Below are 22,311 nucleotides of genomic sequence, written 5' to 3' on the forward strand. Positions count from 1 at the left end.
CTTTTCTGCTATCTAGTGGCTGTTTTCAGGCCCAGTCTGCTAGAAAAATTTCAAGAGAGCTTTTTTTGGTGGCTGTTGGTTTTTTTCTCTCCATCAACATTTAGTGTAGTGTTGGACTTCAACTTCCCAAATTCCCCATTCCATACATCTTGATCTCACTGAGGTTGAGAAAAAAGATGATTGGGGGGAGAGGAAGAGGAGTTACTGAAGGCAGGATCCCCGCTAAATATGCACCCCTCATTCATCACGATAGAAAGCATTCTATCGTTTAAGCAAAAAGGGAGGAATGAAGAAAAGTAGTAATAAGGATATAATAAATAAAAGTAGTATATATTATAATAGCTTTAGTAGAAACTTGTTATTCAAGCATTTACTTGTTATTCTATAAAATTTGTTCTCTGTAACACAAATACCCTATATTATGCCTCTGTATCTTCCTGTATTAAGGCATATCAAACATATCCTCCTGCTATCTGAATACATCATAATTCTTACCCTTGTTTCATCTAGAGACTGGCACATATCTCAAAGGGCAGACACACCTGTATTGTTAGTTCCGTGTAGCAATAGGGGGCCAAGTGGTTAATTGGGAGAACAAAGGAATGTCCCAAGGATGAGATAACACTGATGGGAAGGCATCTATCTTTTACAGGACCATGAAGAAGATGCAAATCTAGGTTAGGAAGCCGGAATTAGGGGATAATTAGGAATTATTATAATATAATAATTAGGAATTAGGGATAAGCTAATGGTATAAAAAGAATCCACATCTTCTCTTAGATGTAGCTTTTCTCTCATATCTCTTTTGTATATCTTTGGAAAGATTTACCCAGAATCTTTGCTTTGATCAAAATAAAGTCTGATTTTTGTTTTTCAAGCTTCTGTTTAAGTTCTTATTTTGGCTCATTGTGGGCTTAAGCATATTGCCAGACCTTACAAATCTTTTATCCAAAGCTGAGGCTTATTGACCTTTTCCATTGATACTAATCATAATCAACTGTATACATTTTCGCAGGCTTTGATTTAATAAGCAGAGTCCTATGCAGAATGCTCCAGTGTTAAAGAAGCATTATTGTGCTCCCTAATGAATACAAATAAAATTGTTGTCTATGTCGAGTCGAAGATCTTTTTTTAAAAAACAAACAAACAAACTACTTTCCTTGTTTTTAAACGATGCACGTTCGTGTTTCAACAGAAATAGCCTTAGGCGTTCCCTGGCAGGAAGAAATGTCGTTTCCGATATAGTTTTTGGCATCTACCGCAGTACTTAATTCCTCGTGGGAATTCTTCGTGGCAAGAAGTTTGTTTGTTGACATATTACCAGGCAGAGAAGTGGGTATGCATATCCGGAGCGGGACATCAGAAACGGAAAGAATAGACTCTGCCCATGTCCAGAGGCATTCTCGTTCCTTCTTATTTAGTACATATTTTAAGACTAATTTTATCACTGAGAACAGATTCTCCTTCAACCACAGCCTCTAATTGCTTCCCCCCCCCCACCCCCCCCAGCGACCAGTTCGAGAAACGAGGTAAAGGAGAAAGTAAGCCTGGGAACCAGAGAGAAGAGGGTGGGCGGAGATGAAATCGCGGCTCTTGCCGCTTGAAGCCGACAGGGAGCGCTTTTGTCCCTGCCGCTGGCACCGAGGACCCCGCCTGGGCTCCGCCCCCTGCTCGCTCGGTCGCTGCCTCCGGCTCAGGAGGCTCGCACCCCCCAGGCGGCGGTTCCCTCCGAAGGCAGCCTTGTTCCGCCCTTTCGCGCGCCGGGACTCCCGGGCGAAGGATCGGCGGCGGCCGCGCTCGCGTCGGAGAGGGCATGGCGGCTCCGGAGCGAAGGGCCTTCGCGCACCGTATTAACCGGTGAGGGAACGGATGGACGCCCGCATGCATGCAAGGGCAGCCCTCTCGCGAGGGACAAGCAGAGGGGGAGGCGAGACACGAGGGTTCAGTTGCGGCAAGAAGCGTTTTTTCGGGCAGCTATAAGACCCTCGCCTCCTGAGGAGTAATCACCCCGCCCCCAATTCTTCCTCCGGTCTCCTCTTTCTCCCTAGTTGAGATTCGTGGACTCCCATTCCTTTGAGCTATCAAGGACACCCTTGCAAGAAGTCCTATCAAAGTCCACCTTCTGTGTGGACTTTTCTCAAGTCTGCAACTTGGAAAAGGTGCCCAGAGGGAGGGAAGATTTTTTGCCCTGATCATCTGAACCCAATATTTAGGTATTATCGGTTATTCAGATGTTCGTTCAAATGTGTACTCCCCAGTAGTATATTTGGTTTTCTCTGACTTGCAGATAATCAGAGTTGGAAGGGTCCTTGTAGGTCATCTAGTCTCAATGTTCTTTTTCTCCCTATTCAGCATCATCAAATAGCCCTTCATTTCCTTGCCCAGCTGTCTTGCTAAAACAAAGGGAAAGAGGAAGCACATCCTTCACTTATTTCATTGAGCATGGATAGGCACTTAATGGCAAAATCATTGTCCCCACCCTTTGAGGCAGATTTTGAGCCAGTGCCCAAAATGTAATGGTTGTTCTAGGTATAATAGTTCTCTTGTGCACATCTAAATTGGTCCATCTGGAGCTTGGTTTATTTTTAATTATTTTTGCATTGTTATCCATAGAATCAACAGGCAGATTTTTTTAAGGAGATTGTAGTCTATAATTATTGGTGGAGGAACATGGAACGATAGAAGAAAGCTGTACTTTATTATCAGTTATGTGCATTGTAATACCCATTTTCAGAGAAGGGCTCTTCAATCCTTTTCTAGGATAGGCATAAAAAAGGGAGTACCTAACCAGCCTTTACCAGTTGTATGCTTCATGAAGAGAACTTCGAATGAGTACCTCATGATCTTGGCCTTCACAGAGAAATCCCTTTATTTATTTGTTATATTTCCATTCCAGCTTTCACTCAGGAGTTCAAGGCGGTGTACATATTGCTCTGTCATCCTGTTTTTCCCACAACAACCATCTGTGTAGTAGGTTGAGCTTAGAGTGGGCTAACCTCAATCACCTAGGGAGTTCTAAAAAGAGCTTTTTACTTTGTACTTCAAAGAGCATGGCTAATAGCTGCCTTACAAGTAGTTTCCATGAAGATAACAATTTAGAAAGTTTTCTATTACTGTACAATTTGGAGTAGTCATTAATAAGGAACTAAAATGTGTGTTACATCTTTGTAAGCCTCTAATGCTGTATATAAATTGTTTATACTTCGTAAAGAAAGAAAACATGAGTTTTTCTTGTTCTGACCAGGAAGGAACTTAAATAATTGTGCTAAGGTTTTCTTTCTTTTTTACTTTTTGTTTCATTATTTTGCTTTCTTTTGAATAATCAATGGAAAGTTCAAGCAATTGTTTTTGGATTGAAACATTGAAGTTATTTATTGCTATTATCTGAATAGTTCTCATTTTGATCTTTTCCTCTTGCCGATTATTTTTGCTCTTCCTTCTTTTGCAGTTCATTTACAGTTCTAGACTATTAATTATTAGCAGGCAGGTACATATGTTCATTCTTCACTTTGGAAGGCAATGAGAGAGAGAGAGAGAAAGTGCATGTGAATGAAACTTTTGTTCTCAACTCTATTTAGAAATGCAGGTACTTATAATTTACTTCATCTGCAACATTAAGTATAGTATTGGAAACCATGCTTAATGATGGAGGGCTCTCTGAATCTAATGTGAAAATAATTATTTTGGCTTTGTGATAAGCTGTGCATAAAAAAAATCTTAGTCCTTCAGCTGAAAATGTTAGGTTTCAGAAAAACGGAATTTTGAGCTCTTTAGAAAAATTGTAGGATATAATGTAAGTATTGATTTTAAGAGGAGTTTAATATCTGATGTTCTCAGTAAAGTAAAAATTTCAGGATGTTCTTTTTAAAAAAATGATTTCCATTTCTATTGCTTTGCTCTTATGTTTCTGGAGCACTGCTTTCATTTATAAAAAAAAGGAAAAGGTTTCCCTGTCTGTCGTGAGGGTGCTTATCTCTTTTTGTGGTCATATGGCCAGCATGGCTATACACCTAAGGCACACAGAATGCTGTTACCTTCCCATCAAAGTGGTCCCTATTAATCTACTTACATTTGCATGCTTTCAAACTGCTAGGTGTGCAGGAGCTGGGGCAAGTAATGGAAGTTCACCCTGTTGTGTGGAGCTTGGGATGTCAGTTCTCCAGCTGACAAGCTCAACATCTTTAACTGCTGAGCCATTGCACCACCTTTGTCTTCATTTATGCAAAATCTATAAAGTACTTGCTAGGCACCCTTTTTTTGAACTATTACCATCTGGCAGATGATACCGGATAATAAAAACAAGGACAAATAGGCTGAAAAACAGCTTCTATCCCAGGGCACTAGGATAGTTGAATTCTATTGAATTCTACCGGGAATCAGCAACGTGCAGTTCCAGAGCTGCATGCAGCTCTTTGGGCCCTCTCCTGCACATGATCCCACCACTAGCTGGCCTCACCCTCCCCTCCCACTCACTCCTCACCTACCCTGAGAAGGGCGATGGTGGTGGATGGAAACTAGTTCCTTGGCGGGAGCAAAGCACCCCTCTACTTGCCTCTTTTTCTGGCCCTTGTTGGTGCTGTTCGCACCTCGGCCACTGGGGGACACCTGTGACTTTCTGCCCCGAGACACTGGCTGGGCCGGCTGCAGATGTTGCTCCACATGGTAATGGGCTCCAGGAGGAAGAGGAGGGGACGCAGTCTCCCCCATTGTGAAGCATACTAAGTGTGCTGCGTGAGGCAAAGCCATGGAGGCGTTGGGAGCAGCAGTGTCAGTGTCTCAAGAGAAAGAGAGAAAGTCGCGTGTCTCCCCATATTCCTCTTGCCACCTCCATAGCTGTTTGCTGCTCTTGCAGCACTTTGCGCAGCACACTTAAACTTAGCGAGGTGCGCACACAGGGGTGGGATTCTATCAGTTTGCACCTATTCGCTAGAACCGGTTGTTAACATTCTAAGCAGTTCAGAGAACCGGTTGTTAGAAGAAATTACTGGCCTAATCCTATAAGGAAGGCAGGAAAGAAACATTCTGGTGTTGCTTACAGAAACTGCCTCTCCATTAACCCTTATTACATTCTTGGCAGGACTAGACTTCCTGTATCTGGAACTTCTCTGGAGTTTTTTTCCCCTCCTTTGCTGGTACTTTGCTTGTGTGGAGTGACCATTCAAAGTTACAATGGCACTGAAAAATGAGACTTATGACCATTTTTCACACTTACGACTGTTGCAGCATCCCCAAAATCATGAGAGGCCAGGCGAGGAGATGTGTGCCTCGATGTGAATGATATTGAGTTGGTCACGCCCATCCAATAACATGACCACCAAGCCATGTCCACCCAGTCACATGACCACCAAGCCATGCCCACCAACTAAGCCACATACACAGAACCGGTTGCTAAAAAATTTGAATCCCACCCCTGTGCGCATAGCATCAAGAAGGCCTGGAAAAACAGGCAAGCAGAGCGGCACTTTGCTCCCACCCTGGAATACAGAGGGAGCCCCCATCTTCTGCCGTCACACTTCTCTTTTCAGGGCAGGCGAGGAGTCAGTGGGAGGGGAGGGCGAGGGGCAGGGACAGCCAGTGGTGGGTTCAGCCGACAGGAAGCCACAGCAAGGGGACGAAAGAGCTTCATTTGTCTGGGAACCTGAAATAATTGGATTTAAAAATGAGAAAGAAATGAGAGAAAGAGAGAGAAAGGGAGAGAAAGGGAGAAAGATATGAGATGAGAGAGAGAGAAAAGATGAGAGAAAGAGGGGAAAAGGGAGAAAGAGAGATAAGAGGGAGAAAGAGAGAGAGAAAAAGAGTGGGAGAGTGGAGAGATGAGAGAGACAGAGAGAGGGGAGGAATACCAGTTTCCCAGAGAAAAGAAAATATTGGGAGCCACAAAACCTGGGTAGACGTGGCTGGAGGGGTGTCATGTGACTGGGTGGGAGTGAGTGACCATGCCCATCCAGGTTTTGTTTTCTGTGGGAATTGGGTCCAAATGGTTCTTTGAGTGCTTAAGGTTGCAGACCCCTGGTATAGTGCAATATTAATGCAGTATCAGGGGTTTTCAGTTCAATGTATAGAATGTGAAGGATGTTGTGTTTGAGTTTATTTTTAGAATCATAATGTACACTGAAGATGATATTTAATTTAGTTGTACGAGTTGCAATGACAATAAAGTAAACTAAACTAAACTTTCATACTGGGTAAGATTTCTACTAGTGTCTTTTTTGCTTAGGCTTCTATTTTATTTATTGTTAATGAGGGGTCTTCTAAGTGTGTTAATCAAGAATAGATAGCAACTTATTCTTTTTAAGTAAGGATACAAATATCAAATATCAAAGAGAGATAAGCTATAGCCCGTAGGTTAGATAAACCATAGTCTGTGGTCAGCCAAAGTTACAAATTTAGTGGCACACAAAATATCTCAAATGATCCAGTTTTCCATTCTGGAATATTTTTATTTATTTATTTATTTATTTATTTGCCTGGGTGTGGGATTTTTTTTGCCAGATGTTAGCTATAGCTATTTTTCATTTTTATTTGTTTATAATATAAATTTCAAAAAATACAAAGACAAATAGTAGGAAAAATAGGGGAGGGAAAGGTGAAGGGAAGAGTGCAGAAAAAAAGGGAAAGAAAAGGCATTGACTTCCAACTCCCCTTTGGTGCAATAAAATAAGACAGTAACACAAACCTCAACTTTTTATTTTTACATAGTAGTATAGACTAGACATTTCTATATCAACAAATTCTATACAAAAAATCTGTCTAATCAGTAAAACCCAAAATCAAAGTTTCATTTTTTTCCACCTCAAGCACGAAGTCCAGAAGCAGTTTCCAAGTAGAAACAAAAGTACTTGTGTTTTTTCCTTTTACCAAAGCAATCAGTTTAGCCATCTCTGCTAATTCCGTCAACTTTTGCAGCTATATAGAAGGCAATTTAATTTTCGTGTGACGATTCCCAAGGTTTGATATTATTCTCCTATACACACACATGACACATTGTATAGCAGGAGTTATATACACTGTGTGGATTTAAGATAAGCAACTTCCTTAGCTAAAGGAAAGGGTGAGGTAGCTTCCTGGATCAGGTCCAAAGTATCCCAAGTTTTTTCGGTTTCCTCCCAGGCTATAAAGCTACCCTTAATTGCAGGTTGTTGACAGCCGCCTGCTTCCTCTGCCTCTTGCTCCAAATGCCTTTGATCTTGTTATTGAATTCAGTGTGCAGCTACCCATTCTGTTAAGGAGTCCAGATAAAAACAAATATATGCAAGAAGATCTTTGTTCATTTCTCTGCCCTTTCTCATTCTGTTCAGAAACATGTGTTTCTTAATAAACTCCTAAGCTAGGGGTATACAACTTCTTCTAAACTGAAGCCTTACTTGTTGCTCAAGGAGTGGGGCAAGGGCAAAAACTAAATCTGATTTCATTTTAATTAAAATACAGATAGTGCTTGACTTAGCATTCAATCAATGATAGTTTGATGTTATGTTGTTTAAACCATTTAATTGTTTCAGACTCTTGGCAACTTTATAGGCAAGTGCTCTCCATGTTATCTGATTATCAAGCACAACTTCTTTCAGTTGTTGGATCTTTGTATCAGTTTTGAGGTTATCAAGCCAGCGTGTTGTTCGCTTGCCCTTCCTTCTTATTCCACTAACCATTCCTATTTGCATGCATGACATGGCCAAAGTAAATCAGACGTAGTCTTATGATTTTAGCTTCTAGTGACATGTCTGGTTTTATATGACTTAAAATCTCTTTGTTAGTTACTCTGGCTATGTATATGCAATAATTTACACCAGCACCACAGTTCAAAGGTGCCAATTCTTCTTTGACCAGCCAACTCTCACACCCATACATCATATAGGGAAGTTTATTGTTCTAACTAGCCTGCTTTTTGCATTTATATCAGTGTCTTTGCTTTTCCAGATCTTATTCATCTTAATTATTGCAGTGCTGCCTAAGGTTATCCTACATTTGAATTCAGGAGTAGAATTACCATAATGAACAATTTTAGATCCAAGGGAGATAAATTCCTTGGATTCATTCAATGTTATGATGGCACAGAATTAAGGGACTTATGACAAATTCCTGAAGTTACCCCCATGGTATGTGATCAAAAACTGGATGCTTGGCAGCCACCCTTACTTATAGGGGTGTTTCAGTTCCCTCACCTCCCTGTCTCCATCCACCACCACCATTTATGCTCTTCGTGGCTCCCTGCTCCTTGTTGACCTTTGCGATTTTCTTGCTCCCACTGCTGACAGGTCTGGCCTCTCAAGTGGCAGCTGCTGGCCATATGAGCCTTTCTTCCCCAAGTCTCACCCAGTAGCTCCAGAAAATGTATTTGCTTAGTTGGGTTCTCTTTATCTACATAATTTTATGTTTTGTGTGCAAAACCAGTCATGTTTTATATTATATTTATACAGAAATATTGAAAATTCAGAAAAGTTCACAATTTTTAAGCAGTGCTATAAAGTGAGGTAAGAGTAATAAACTGCAGATTGTGGAGTCTTTGGTGAAAATACATAGCATAAGTTTTTCCATCTCTTGTAAAAATCAGCATATTAGTTTAGTTTATTGTCATTGTACCTTGTACAGCAAAATTAAGTACCATCTTCATTGTACATTATGACTATGAAATAAACACAAACACACATCCTTCATATTCTATACATTGAATTGAAAACCCCTAATATTGCATTAATGGTGCACTATATAGTAGAATTCAATAGAGTTACTGCCCTGGGATAGAAGCTGTTTTTCAGCCTAATTTGTCTTTGTTTTTATTATCCTTTACCATCTGCCAGATAGTTACAGTTCAAAAAAAGGGTGCCCAGGATGAGATGGATCTTTGAGAATGTTTTGAACTTTCTTAAGGCAGAGGAAGCTATAAAGCTCTTCCAAAGAAGGGAGAGGGCAACCAATGATCTTCTGGGCAATGACGTGCTGTTCTGTCTGCCACCGTGCAATTGGCAAACCACACACAGGTTCAGTAAGTTTAAGATACTCTCTGTGGTGCAGTGGTAAAAAGTCACCAGCAGTTTTTCAATCAGTTGTTGTTTTCTGAGAAGTCTCAGGTAGTATATCTTTTGACCAGTGCTGCAATGTGAGCACCCCAGGTCAGGTCCTCTTTTATGGTAATACCCATAAAACTGGCCACTTGCTCCACTCGGTCTCCATTGATAAGCATGGGCTGGATGTCTGAGCTGTTCCTTCTATAGTCCACCATAAGCTTCTTGGTCTTATTGGTGTTGACCAAGTTATTGTCTCCACACCACGAAAGCAACCGGTCCACCTTGGTAGGCAGACTCATCCCCCCCGGACATGAGTCCCACCACTGTTGTATCATCTGCAAATTTAGTAATAGTATTACTAGTGTGAGTATGAATGTAGTCATGCACATAAAGAGTATAGAGTAAGGGATTTAACACACAACCCTGTGGTGCACCAATGTTAAGAATAAGGGCTGAAGAGGTATGATTACCTAATCTGACTCTGTGAGCGGCCAGACAGGAAATCCATAATCCAAAGGCAGATTGAATAAGAAAGTCCAAGGTCCAGAAGTTTAGACACTAGTCTGTATGGAAGAATTGTGTTAAAAGAAGAATTGTGTAGCTGAAATCTACAAAAAACATCCTCACATAGCCCCCTCCTACTGTTCTAGATGAGTCAAAGCAGTGTGAAGAGTGATGGCTATAGTGTCCTCTGTTGTTTTAGTTAGCTGGCAGCAGGTGTGGATGACTGAGGAGAGCGAGGACTCAGATGAGGGGCCAGGACCATCAGGGAGTAAACTGCTGCCTTCAGAGATTGTGGGGGCTGGCAGCAGTGATGAGGAGGTTCCTGAGGAGCCTGTGCCAAGTGTGCATGCGCACAGAAATGCTCGTAGGAAAGAGCAATTACAATAGGACGGGCAATCGGGAGTAAAGCTGCAAGGTAATGGTCCCTCCTTCAAGAAGATAAAAACCAGCTATGAAACTAACCTTTTTTGCAGAAGGCAAAGACGTTTTAAACTCAGCCTCGTGGACATTATAGTTGAGATTTGAAGACTCTTGTATTGTAAACTATTTCTTATCTGTTGTGTTTTGGCAGACTTGCAAAAACTTGGCAAGGTTCTTATCGGAGCTAATTAGTTGGAAGCAGCCTTTTATCTGTGAAGAAACAGAATTCTTAGCTGAAACATAAAAAGGTTGTACTGCTGCTTTTGTCTTGTGTTTGCTCTCTTGGAACCAGGTTTGGGTCAGAACATCTGTAGATCTATTTCTTCTGTATGCAAACTGGTGTTTATCAAATGTATGTGGAAGACCAGAAATGATGTGCCAGCAGACCAATTTCTCAAAGCACTTCATGATGATAGGAGTGAGTGCCACTGGTCTGTAATTGTTGAGGTTATTGATAGGGAACTTCTTTGCCAGCGGAACAATGGTGGAAGCCTTCAGACAAGATGGAATAGTGGACTGGGATAAAGACCGATTGAAGATCCTGGTAAAGACTCTAGCCAGCTGATCAGCACAGTCTTTAAGCACTCGGCCAGAGATACTGTCAGGACTGGCAGCCTTTCTAGGATCCACAGCCCTCAGAATGCTCCTCACCTCCTGTTCCTCCACAATGAGGTAGGGGCTACAATTGGCTGGCAGTTGTATTTTATTTGTCTCTGATGTCTGCACTTCAAAGCGAGCAAAGAAATGATTCAGTTCCTCTGCCAATGAAACATCCCCCTCAGCAGGGATGACATTGGTCGGTTGATGGTTCGTAATTTGTTGAATGGTCAAACAATTGGCAACTCCAAATCTCGACCAACAAATGCTCTGTCCCGCCCATTGGTAAAAAAAATCAGTACACCAAATAGAAACCAGGCGGATATGACCTCGTTGATGACCCTCACTCTGTCAAGGACCTAGGAGTACTCATATCTAATGACCTAAGTGCCAGAGCTCACTCTAACAGCATTGCCAAAAAGGCATTAAGAGTTGTAAATCTAATCTTATGAAGCTTCTCCTCTGGAAATATTGAATTGCTAACTAGGGCATACAAAACCTTTGCTAGACCAATACTCAAATACAGCTCATCTGTTTGGAATCCTCACTGTATATCGGACATTAATACAATTGAGAGAGTCCAGAAGTATTTCACGAGAAGAGTACAACACTCCTCTGCTCACAACAGAATATCCTATATCACCAGACTTGAAATTTTGGGCTTGCACAATCTTGAACTACGCCGCCTACAGTTGGACTTAAGCATAGTATACAAAATTATCTGCTACAATGTCCTACCAGTCAATGACTACTTCAGCTTCAATCGCAACAATACAAGAGCACAAAACAGATACAAACTCAATGTAAACTGCTCCAAACTTGATTGCAGAAAGTACGACTTCAGCAACAGAGTGGTCAATGCCTGGAATGCACTACCTGACTCTGTAGTTACATCCTCTAACCCCCACTCCTTTAACCTCAAACTATCTGCTATTGACCTCACCCCATTCCTAAGAGATCTGTAAGGGGCGTGCATACGTGCACTATCATGCCTCCTGTCCCTGTCCTATTGTCCCCATTTAATCGTACCTATTTTCTGTATTCTTACTCATGTTTATACTTATATGATTATTTTGTAAGCAATTGACAAATCAAATAAACAAATAAATATATGGTTAGATAGAATTTTAGTTTTTATAAAGTGAAATCAATGAAATCATATCAATTTAGTAATCAGCTATATTCATTAAACAGTCTGGGGGGGATCTATGTTATGGATCTAGCAAATGTTGGTCTTCAAGCTCTCACTGTGTTTTGTAGAATGCGTGATTAGGTGGAGTTTAAAAAGTGTAGAATTTCTGTCCTGCTAAAGTGGATTGCTTGACACTTTTTTTGTTTGGATATGTTGAGTCTCTAGAAAACTTTAACAAGGGCAGAGAGTTGGGCATGCAGAAAAAGTTTTGCCAGTTTCATAGGAAGAGAGAAGGCAAGGTTTTCTGTTCAGTTTCATAGGAAGAGCCTGAGAGCAGAATCAGTCCAAAGGCCCTTGGAATCCAGCCTTCTGTTCCTGCAAAGCCCTGTCAGACAAGAGTTGGGAACTATGCCTGTACCAGCATCATTTTCTTTTTCAGGCCCCCAACTACTGTAGTATAAGACCTTTGATCAATGGTGGGATTCAATTTTTTTTACTACCGGTTCTATGGGCATGGCAGGGGGAAGGATCCTGTAAAATATCCTGTCAGAGGAGGTATTTGCTGGTTCTCTGAACTACTCAAAATTTCTACCACCAGTTCTCCAGAACTGGTCAGAACCTGCTGAGTACCACCTCTGACTTTGATATTCTGCAGGGCTCTTCTGCTTTGCTTCATTAATCTCTTTATTACTTCCCAAAGAAAGTTAGCAACACTGTACTTTAATGCTAGAAATTCCAGAGTGTGTGCAAGGCTTCAACTAACTGTTTAATTTGCCTTCAAGTAAAACTATTTGGCATTTCTTTCTTTTATACATACATATTTGTTGTATGGCAAAATATTGTAATATATATAAACATTTCTTGGGTAGTTTTTCTTCTAGTAATACATATTTGTGGCAGTAGTAACAATACTTCGATATAAATAATCAGAATACGGTTTGAATATTGTGTCCTGCTAGCTTTTAGATGAATACTACAAATTACTTAATGACAGTAGTTAGGACCTGAATGTCTGTTATAGTCATAAAGCACAATGTTTCATGTGATCAAATGGAGCTGAGTGTTTACTGGCCAGATACCCTTCCTGTCGTCAATGCAGAGTTTGCAGCTGATATTTACTCATTGTGCCCAGAGAGAGAAATGTCCACCGCTACCTAGGATTGAACTCACTGATTGTGAGGCAAGAGTTCCACCTCTAAGCCACTGAACCGCTGATTTTATACTTCACTGTGTTGCCTCAAATAGTCCCTAGAGATTTATGAATAGCACAAGGAGTGGGTTTTTTTGTTAATTGCTGTTACAATGAGGTACTGTACTTAGATACTCTTTCTCTCATTCTGTCTGCTTTACAACTAGCTTTCTGAACACAATAAACAACATATATCAGTCCTTACAACAGCTTTCTCATTGTAGGAAAGAGTCCTCTTGCTCTTCCCCACTTTTCTTCTAGTGCCTGTTGGTACCCAGTACATCATGATACAAATTTCAGTTTCTGATTCAGTGGATGGAGCCAGAGGATTGGAAAGTACACCCATTTTGTGTAGTGAACTTTCACAGAGTTCAACAGTAGGAATTTATTGGAGTATTTCACTGAAGCCAATTTGTAGTTTATTCAAGAAATCAAAGTTCTGTATTTTAGCAGAATCAGATAAAATATTGTACACCTATTCTTCATTCACCTTGGGCCAAAGTACATTAATTAAAACATACATTCACAACTGGACATAAATATTTATTACACAAACACACATACACATACAAATAATATTTTGGTCTAAGAAAACTGCACTGGGAGTCAAATGGAACTTTTTACAAAGGCCCATGTCTTCTAGAGCTAAGAAGCAGAAGAAACTTATTTCTAACACCCATCCTCTCCAAAGAAGTCCAAGTTAATTCCCACTGTGCTCCTCTCTGTTGCCAAAACAACATTTGAAGAATCTCTCTCCCTCCTTTCTCACGATTAGAAACTTGCTGGAATGGCCTTTCCGTAGCTTTATTGAAAGCCTTCTCAAGTTGTCTGCTTGCTTATCATATTTTTCAGATTCTTCTGTTTTTTGGGGGGAAAGTGCCATTTATGTAATTTGTGGAAAAATTCTCATGTGTGTGCTGGTCTTTGTGCTTGAGCACAGAAAACAGAGTTGATAGCTCTGCTCTTTGCTTGAAACAAAAAAAGCATATTAAATATCTGGCGATTTTGGGGGGGTGGAAAAATACCTTACATGCCTGCAAAGTGTTATCTTCCAACATCTCTGTGATTCTCTAAGCCTGATCCTTTCCCCCTCCAACACAACTGCATCTACTCTAGCTGCCTGGGGATTGGTTGAAGTGTATGACATGTAACAGTCTCTTTTAGTTCAGATTTCTTATCTACCTTCTTGTCTTTATCTCAGATCTCTTTGTTGATCCATCAGTTCCAAAAACAAAAAAGAGAAAGGGTGAAGAAAATGGAAGAGGGAAGTGGTTTGATTTCCATTCATCCTGGGGATTTATTTTTAGAATGGAAAATGGGTCTTGGCATGCTAAAACTCAAAGAAGCCACCTACTTGCCATATTTTGTGAATACAAGAAAGATGTGGATTTGATGGCCAAATGGATTGAAAGGCAGAAAGTAGGGAGTGCAGCATCTGCAGACATCAGGAAGGGCAGGAGGGAAAGAGGCTATATGACACATAACTGACGGAGAGAAGAGACACAGACTCAAGTCCTTCTTAAGGCAGGAAAAGGACATGATGTCAAGCTTACCATCTTGGGCAACTGCTGATAAAAATGGCACTCAGCTGCTTCTGAAGGAGTGGCCAGGCAGATGATGCAACACGGAACAGGCAAGTCCTGGATCTTTCAAAGAAGAGGGAAAGCCTGGCTGCCTGTTTGTACTCAGGATGGGCAGCCAAAGTAAGCCACTTCTTGGGAGGAGGCTTTGCCAACTTCTATGCCATTAGAGACCAATCGGTCTTTTCAGGAGGAAAAGGCAGCTGTATCCTGCTGGGATATTTCTGAATAAGGAGAGGTTAAGATTCCACAACAATTACCCAGACTGGTAAACTTGGCATCATATCCTTTTCCTATCTTACGAAGAACGTGAGTCTATGCCTCTTCTGGTCATCTTCCTTCTCAGCTACCTGACTTGGAATCTTCTAGAATGCAGTGCAAATAGTCTCTCACAACTGGAGAATTCCTTCTGCTGCGATTGATGGTCTTGTTAATCATTGTTAATGGGCATCACCCAGTGTATTTTGGTGGAGAGGAGCATCGCAGCACCACAACACTTAAACATTCCTCTTGTAATAGATACAGCTTGCTGCTCCCTGGGTGTCAGCCCTATAGTCATCCTATGAGAGTCTACAGGCTGCCACAACCACAGCGATGGTTTAGCTAATTATGAGAATGAAAGGGGGGAGGTGTAGATAGTGGGGGTGTATAACCATAACAGCATTCCTTCCTCTGGGAGCCTAGGAAGTCCAGCTGGCACCTGGGAAGGAGCGAGAAAAGTTGGCTGGAGTTGGGGCGTGAATGTGATTGGACCACATGATGAAGAGGAGGATGCAGGGGAAGGAACTGTGGGCTTTGGGTGGGGAAAACACAGGATTTTCGATTTGGGTTTTCCCCAGATGTTCCAATAATGATGCCTCAAATAAATTTATACTTTGAGGAAGAACTTGCCTTGGAGTTTTAATTCTGTTGGAGGAGTTATTTGGATCCCTGATATTGGGATTATCATCCTACAGAGTGTGCATTATATTTGCTAAAGTGTGAGTTTTGGCTTGGTATACTATTATGTATTCACTAAATAGTGATTATATAAAAGGAGCAGAATTATTTTGTTGCTCTGTCCATTCGTATAATCTGTCTGATTCAGAAAATCTAATTTTCACTCATGAATTTTCTGAAACCTACTATAGAGGTCTGTAATAGTGAATGAAAATTTATTTTGAATTATTAACCTAAATACCTTACTGTGAAGATGCTATTTTCTTGTATCGGGATGAGGTTGGGGTTGGTTTTGTTTGAAGAAAAAACAGAGTAAGGATCAGTTTCTGAATGATATTAATCTCTTCTATGTTATTGGCACTGAATGAGGTCAGGGGAGGTTTGAACTCTATGGAAGCTGAGACTAGAATAAATTGAGACAATGGCTGCAGATAATTTGAAATGCAGAATTATAGTTTGGGATTTACTATTAATTGATGATGTGTTGATTCAGAATAAATGTATACTTTGTCAATGAAGTTCCACTCCTCATAGTATTTCTGGTGGAGTGGAAAAAGGTCGAGAGTATGGATGATACAGAAACAAAAAATGGATGCTTCACTATTATCTTCCTCTCTCACAGGACTGTGGCAGCTGAAGTGAGGAAACAGGTGTGTCGAGAATATGGCAACTCACCACAGCTCTCCAAAAAACGTGGTGGCACCCTGCAGTCGGTGAGTTATCTGGCACTATATTATGGTGAGCGATGTCAGTAAACACATCTGGTTATTAAAATAGTAAACAAACTCCAGAACAGCAGATAACTAGTTGTTCTTTGGCAGAAAGTAAGGATAGGAGAGTTCAGTATTGCTGATTAGCAGACAAAAGTAGATGCCTTTTGAATGTTGGCTAAATTTCTTTGTCCTTTGTTAATGTACCAAGAACAGCTGCTGAACCACTGCTGCTTTTGTGTTTGGGCATTTTTATGGTATCCATTTCCCTTTCAGATTATTGCTACTCTCCTTTGGATTCTTCCAAAAGATTCCCATAGCCCTGAGAATTTGTTAGAAGAAAATTTGATCTCTTGGTTAGCATGTAGCTCAACAATAGAAGGCATTTGGTAGCCAGATTTAGTGGCAGAAATTTCCCAAAACCTTTATGTCTCTTCTTTTGCTGTTTGTCATGAGAACAAATGCTTTATTTAGGTACTTTCCAAGTGGCCTGTGCAAACATTTTTATGTCTCAGGGGAATGATAAATCCAGCAGTTGTTTCTTCTTTCTGTTCTAGTAATAATAACAGATCCACAGCACAATAAATTATCTGAATTTTGTTGTAGCTTCATTTATTAAGGGAAAATAATTGTAAATTGTGTCAGGATTCAGCATTAGTGTTTGGGGTAGGGGTTGTGCAATTGTTAACTGCACTTGGGTCCTTATGGTCCTTCTCATGGTGCTTTCTAGACTTAATTGAAGCTCCATTCTAAAATGGTAGTTGCCTTTAGTGCTCCTTAAAGTAGATAAATAGACAGATCTGTAATATGTTCCAGGATGTAAATGAGGACAAAACTTGCAGCTCATGGGTCACAAACAGCCTATTATACTCCCTTCATGGACTTTATAGATGTCATGACTCAATTAGTGGATCAGGGAAATGCTGTAAACATAGTATATCTGAATTTCGGTGTCATTTGACAAAGTAGACCATAGCCTACTACTTGGTAAGATATAACAATGTGAAATGGACATTATTATCACCGGATGGATTCGCAGTTCATTGATCAACCACATTCAGTGTGTAGTCCTTAACAAACTACATATACATGGAGGGAAGCATGTAGTGGAGTATCTCAAGGTTCTGTCTTGGGCTCAGTGCTCTTCAACATGTTCATAAATTATCTAGTTGAGGGGATAGAAGGACAATTCATGAAATTTGCAGATCACACCAAGCTGAGGGGGGTGGAATTGCTAACACTTTGGAAGACTCAGGATTCAGAAGGATCTTGACATATTTAAGCATTGGCCCTAGCCTACAAGATACAGTTCAGAGAGAGGAAAATCAGAGTCCTACACTTGGCAGGAAAAATTCATTGGTATAGAATAGGCAGAAAATAACAATATAAATAACAAGAAAAACAATCAAGGAAACAGTCGGTCCACTAAAGAGAGAAGATGGCAAGGAAGTAACAGGCAACAGAGAGAAAACAGAGCTGCTTAACTCATTCTTTGCATCGGTCTTCAAGCAAAAAGAAACTATAGCCCAACCTACCAAAAACATAACTGTAAAAGACAGACTAGAAATACAAGTTAAAACAAGCAAAAAAATAGTACGAGAACACCTGTCTGATCTTGATAAATACAAATCACCAGGACCTGATGGATTACATCCCAGAGTTCTAAAGGAGCTGGCAGAGGTTATCTCAGAACCATTGCATCACATCTTTCAAAAATCCTGGAGCCCCGGGGAACTACCAGAGGATTGGAAAAGAGGTGATGTAGCTCCCATCTTCAAAAAAAAGTGTGGGGGGAGGGGAAACAGACTCAGGAAACTACAAACCAATCAGCCTAACATCAGTATCTGGGAAGATACCGGAAAAGATAATAAAAAAACAGATCTGCCAACATCTAGAAATGAGTAAAGTACTAACTAGCAGTTAGCCTAGGTTTGTTAAAAACAGATCATACCAAATCAATCTTATTTCATTCTTCAACATAGTGATTAGTAGATCAGCAAAATACTGTGGATATAACATACTTAGACTTCAGCAAGGCATTTGACAAAGTAGACCAGGGGTGTCAAACTCAAGGCCTGGGGGTTGGATGCAGCTTGTGGGGTGCTTAGATATGGCCCGTGAGGCTGCCCTGGAAATAGCAAAGGACTGGCCCGCAGTGCTTCTGCTAGCAAAAATGGGCTCCCGAGCTCCATTTTCAGCTGTCATGGCCTCCTGCAACACTCTGCGTCTTTTCACAGGCAGAGGGTTACAGGAGGCCTCTGCAGCTGAAAATGGAGCTCAGGAGCCGGTTTTCACAGGCAGAGTGCTCGGGCCACCACAACTGCCCCCGACACAAGTGATGTTGAGTTGGCCATGCCCACCTTGGCGACACCCACCCCGGCCCCCCAAGGTCAAACACAACTCTGATGAGGCCCTCAATGGAATCGAGCTTGACATCCTTGAAGTAGACCATAACCTACTTTTTGGTAAGCGAGAGCAAAATGGCATAGATAGCATCACCACCAGATAGATTCACAACTGGCTGACAAACCATATGCAATGAATAGTCCTTAATGGGTCTACGTCTACATGGAAGGAAGGAAGCAGTGGGGTACCACAAGGTTACATCTTAGGTCCAGTACTCTTCACTATCTTCATAAACAACTTAGATGAGGGAATAGAAGGGGAATTTACCAAATTTGCAGATGATACTAAATGGCAGGAATAGCTAACACCCTAGAAGATAGGCTCAAGATCCAGATGCATCTTGACAGACTAGAACACTGGGCTGTTTCTAACAAAATGAAATTCAATGGAGAGAAAAGTAAAGTCCTACACTTAGGCAAGAAAAATCAAAAGTACACATATAGATTGGGTGAAACCAGGCTTAATAGCAGTAACTATGGGAGGGATCTTGGAGTCTTAGTGGACAACCAGCTAAATATGAGCCAGAAGTGTGCAGTGGCAGCCAAAAAAGCCAATGCAATCCTAAGTTGCATTAACAGAGGGATACAGTCAAGATCAAGAGTGGTACTAATACCATTCTATAAAGCCAAACCTAGAGACCAAACCTAGAGTACTGCATCCAGTTTTGGTCACCACACTATAAAAAAAAGATGTTGAGAATCTAGAAAAAGTGCATAGAAGAGCAACCAGGATGATTAGGGGACTGGAGACTAAAACTTATGAAGAACAGTTACAGGAACTGGGCTTAGCTAGTCTAGTAAAGAGAAGAATCGGGAGACATGATAGCAGTCTTCCAATATTTGAGGGGCTGCCACAGAGAGGACAGGGTCAAGCTATTTTCTAAAGACCTGGAGGTGAGACAAGGAATAATGGATGGAAACTGAACAAGGAGAGATTTCACCAGAAAATAAGGAGAAATTTTCTGACAGTTAGAACAATGAACCAATGGAACAGCTTGCCTTTGGAAGTTGTGGGAGCTTCATCACTTGAGACGTTCAAGAAGAGATTGAACTGCAACAATATAAGGACAATTTTAGATGTTAGAGAGTATTACGAAGATCATAGTTGTGACCAGGTGGCGCTATTGTTTTTAGATGCCAAAAAAGCATTTGACAACATGAAGTGGGATTTTATCTTGCAGCAAATTAAATATATGGATTTTGGACAAAATTTTCTAAATGTAATATTGGCAATATATGATAAACAAGAAGGTAGATTTTTGGTGAATGGGAAGATAACAATAAATTTGAAATTCAAAAAGGAAAGGAACAAACAGGGATGCCCATTATCACCACTTTTGTTTATTTTGACCTTGTAAGTCTTAGCAAGAACAATTAGGAAAGAAACAGAAATTAAAGGATTAAAAATAAAAAAGAAGAGTTTAAATTGCAAGCCTTCTCTGATGATTTTCTTTTTATCTTAGAAGAGCCACAAAATTTGGGACCAAAATTGAGAGACAATTTAGAAAAATTTGGAAAAGTTGTGGGGCTAAAAATTAATAGGGAAAAAACAAAAATAATCACAAAAAATATGACAAATAAACAAAAGGAAGCACTAGTAGCGAGAATAGGCATTCAGATAGTAGACAAAGTAAAATACAGTACTTGGGGATTATAATTTTAGTGAGACATACAACACTTAAAAAAGATAACTATGACTCATTAATAAAGCGAATAACAGAAGATCTAGAAAAATCGGATAAATTATGGGGAGAATAGTGGCTGTAAAAATGAACATATTACCCAAATTATTATTTCTTTTTCAAAATGCTCCCATAAAATTGGAAAAAAAGTTTTTTGATAATTTAAATGATGTCGAGTTTTATATGGCAAAAGGAAAAACCAAGAATCAAATTGAATTTGCTGCAAGATACCACAGAAAGGGGAGGATTCGGCCTGACTGGGAATTGTATTATAGAGCTGCAATTCTAACATGGGTGAAAGACTGGATAAACCATAAGAATAAAAGAATACTAGTATTAGAGGGTTATAATTTGCAGTCGGGATGGCATGCTTTCCTGTGGCGGGATAATCAAATCAGCTATAGTTACGTTCAAAGACACAAAATCAGACAGACCCTCTTAAATGCATGGAACAAAACCAAAAGACAAATGTATGTAGAAACACCTATTTGGCTATCAACTTTAGAAGCATTGATGCACCCTCACCTACTTAGACAAGGAAAAATCACGAAGATATATTAAATGATAGAGGGGAACTACAATATAGACATGATTTGAAGGATCAAGGAAATGATATAGAATGGTGGGCTATTTTGCAGCACAAGATCCAGGGTATCTCCACAACAAAACTCACAAGGCCATCACACAGCCCATTATACCAACATCAACTCCATCAACCAATCAAGAGGCAGCAGCACAGCCAACCAGCCGAGCACACCATCCCCACCACCAGTATTTATAGAGAGACGGCAGTTCTGATCACACACTGCTTGCACTGGCACGAAGCCAAAACCACCAGCCTGAGGATGGCGAGTGGGACGTCGCCAAGATGCTCTTAATCTTACATGGGAAAAGACCCAAAAACACCTAGACCTACATACTTGTACCCGTGAAAATCTACGAAAACAAATGTGTGTGTGTGTGTGTGTGTGTGTGTGTGTATGATGAACACTATATATGATGAACACTATACAGAAGCCTGATGATGTCAGATGAGATTCTGCCGAAACGTTGCTACAACTTTAAAAGCACAATTATAATGACGTGGGAAAATACCCGAACAAAGCTGAATACCATACATATAAGCACCCACAAAAACTTAAGAAAACATATGTATGTATGTATGTATGTATGTATGTAATGTAAACATGCATTATTACCATGTGATTTAGCAATGTAAGACAAAGATGTGCGTTAGGAGGATTGTACCATGTTCAATATTTTTAATGTATTTTTTGTTTGTGTTTGTTTAATAAAGAATAAAATTTAAAAAAAAGAAAATGAAAAGCTCTAATGAAGCCCTGTTTGAAGTAATTGCACAAATGTATGCTATGAATAAATGCTTTAGCTTTGTATTTCTCAAAAAAGAAGAAGAAGAAGAAGAGATTGGATTGCCATTTGTCAGAAATGGTGTAGGGTCTCCTGCTTGGGCAGGGGTCGGACTAGATGACATACAAGGTCCCTTCCAACTCTGTTCATCTGTAACCTCAGTATCTGACTTAACAGTGGAAATTGTGAGAGGGCTCTAGGTTTCCTTAGCAAAACTACTACTTAAGTATGAGTCAGCAGTGTGCCAAAAAAGCCAGTGAAGTCCTGGGCTGATCAACAGAGGTATAGTATCAAGAGCACAAGAAGTGATAATAATGTTTTATACTGCACTAGTAAGACAACACCTGGAATACTGCATCCAGTTCTGGTTACCATGATACAGAAAAGATGCTAGAAAATGTGCAAAGAAGAGCAACACAGGTTATAAGGGGTCCCTTTGTATGAATGGTTAAGGAAGCTAGATATGTGTAGTCTATCAAAGAGAAGAATTGGCTGGGACATGGTCAGAGGTGGTATTCAGCAGGTTCTGACCAGTTCTGGAGAACCGGTAGTGGAAATTTTGAGTAGTTCAGAGAACTGGCAATTACTACCTCTGACTGGAGATTTTACAGTATCCTTCCCGTGCCATGCCCGCCAAGCCACACCCACAGAACTGGTAGTAAAAAAATTTTGAATCCCACCACTGGGTCACATGATAACTGTTTTCCAATACCTGAGGGGCTGTAATAGAGAAGTGGGAATCCAAAGCACCAGAGGACACCATTGGGTGGAAGCTTGTCAAAG

The 22,311-nt window shown here is 40.4% G+C and overlaps 1 protein-coding gene across 11 annotated transcripts in view; it reads left to right on the plus strand.

Moving 5' to 3' along the window:
* The first annotated feature begins 1,702 nt into the window (after window positions 1-1,702).
* DOCK6 (dedicator of cytokinesis 6) overlaps window positions 1,703-22,311 on the plus strand; it is a 187,360-nt gene continuing 166,751 nt past the window's right edge. For all 11 annotated transcript variants that reach the window (XM_087925984.1, XM_087925987.1, XM_087925985.1 and 8 more), the window contains exons 1-2: window positions 1,703-1,857; window positions 15,986-16,076. In XM_087925984.1, coding sequence (XP_087782110.1) covers window positions 1,814-1,857; window positions 15,986-16,076 — 135 coding nt within the window. In that variant the 5' untranslated portion in view covers window positions 1,703-1,813. The remainder of the gene's footprint in view (window positions 1,858-15,985; window positions 16,077-22,311) is intronic.

Source organism: Pseudonaja textilis, chromosome 2 (genome assembly GCF_049901715.1).
Source record: "Pseudonaja textilis isolate UNSWEBS1 chromosome 2, rPseTex1.2, whole genome shotgun sequence".
Taxonomy (NCBI): Eukaryota; Metazoa; Chordata; class Lepidosauria; order Squamata; family Elapidae; genus Pseudonaja; species Pseudonaja textilis.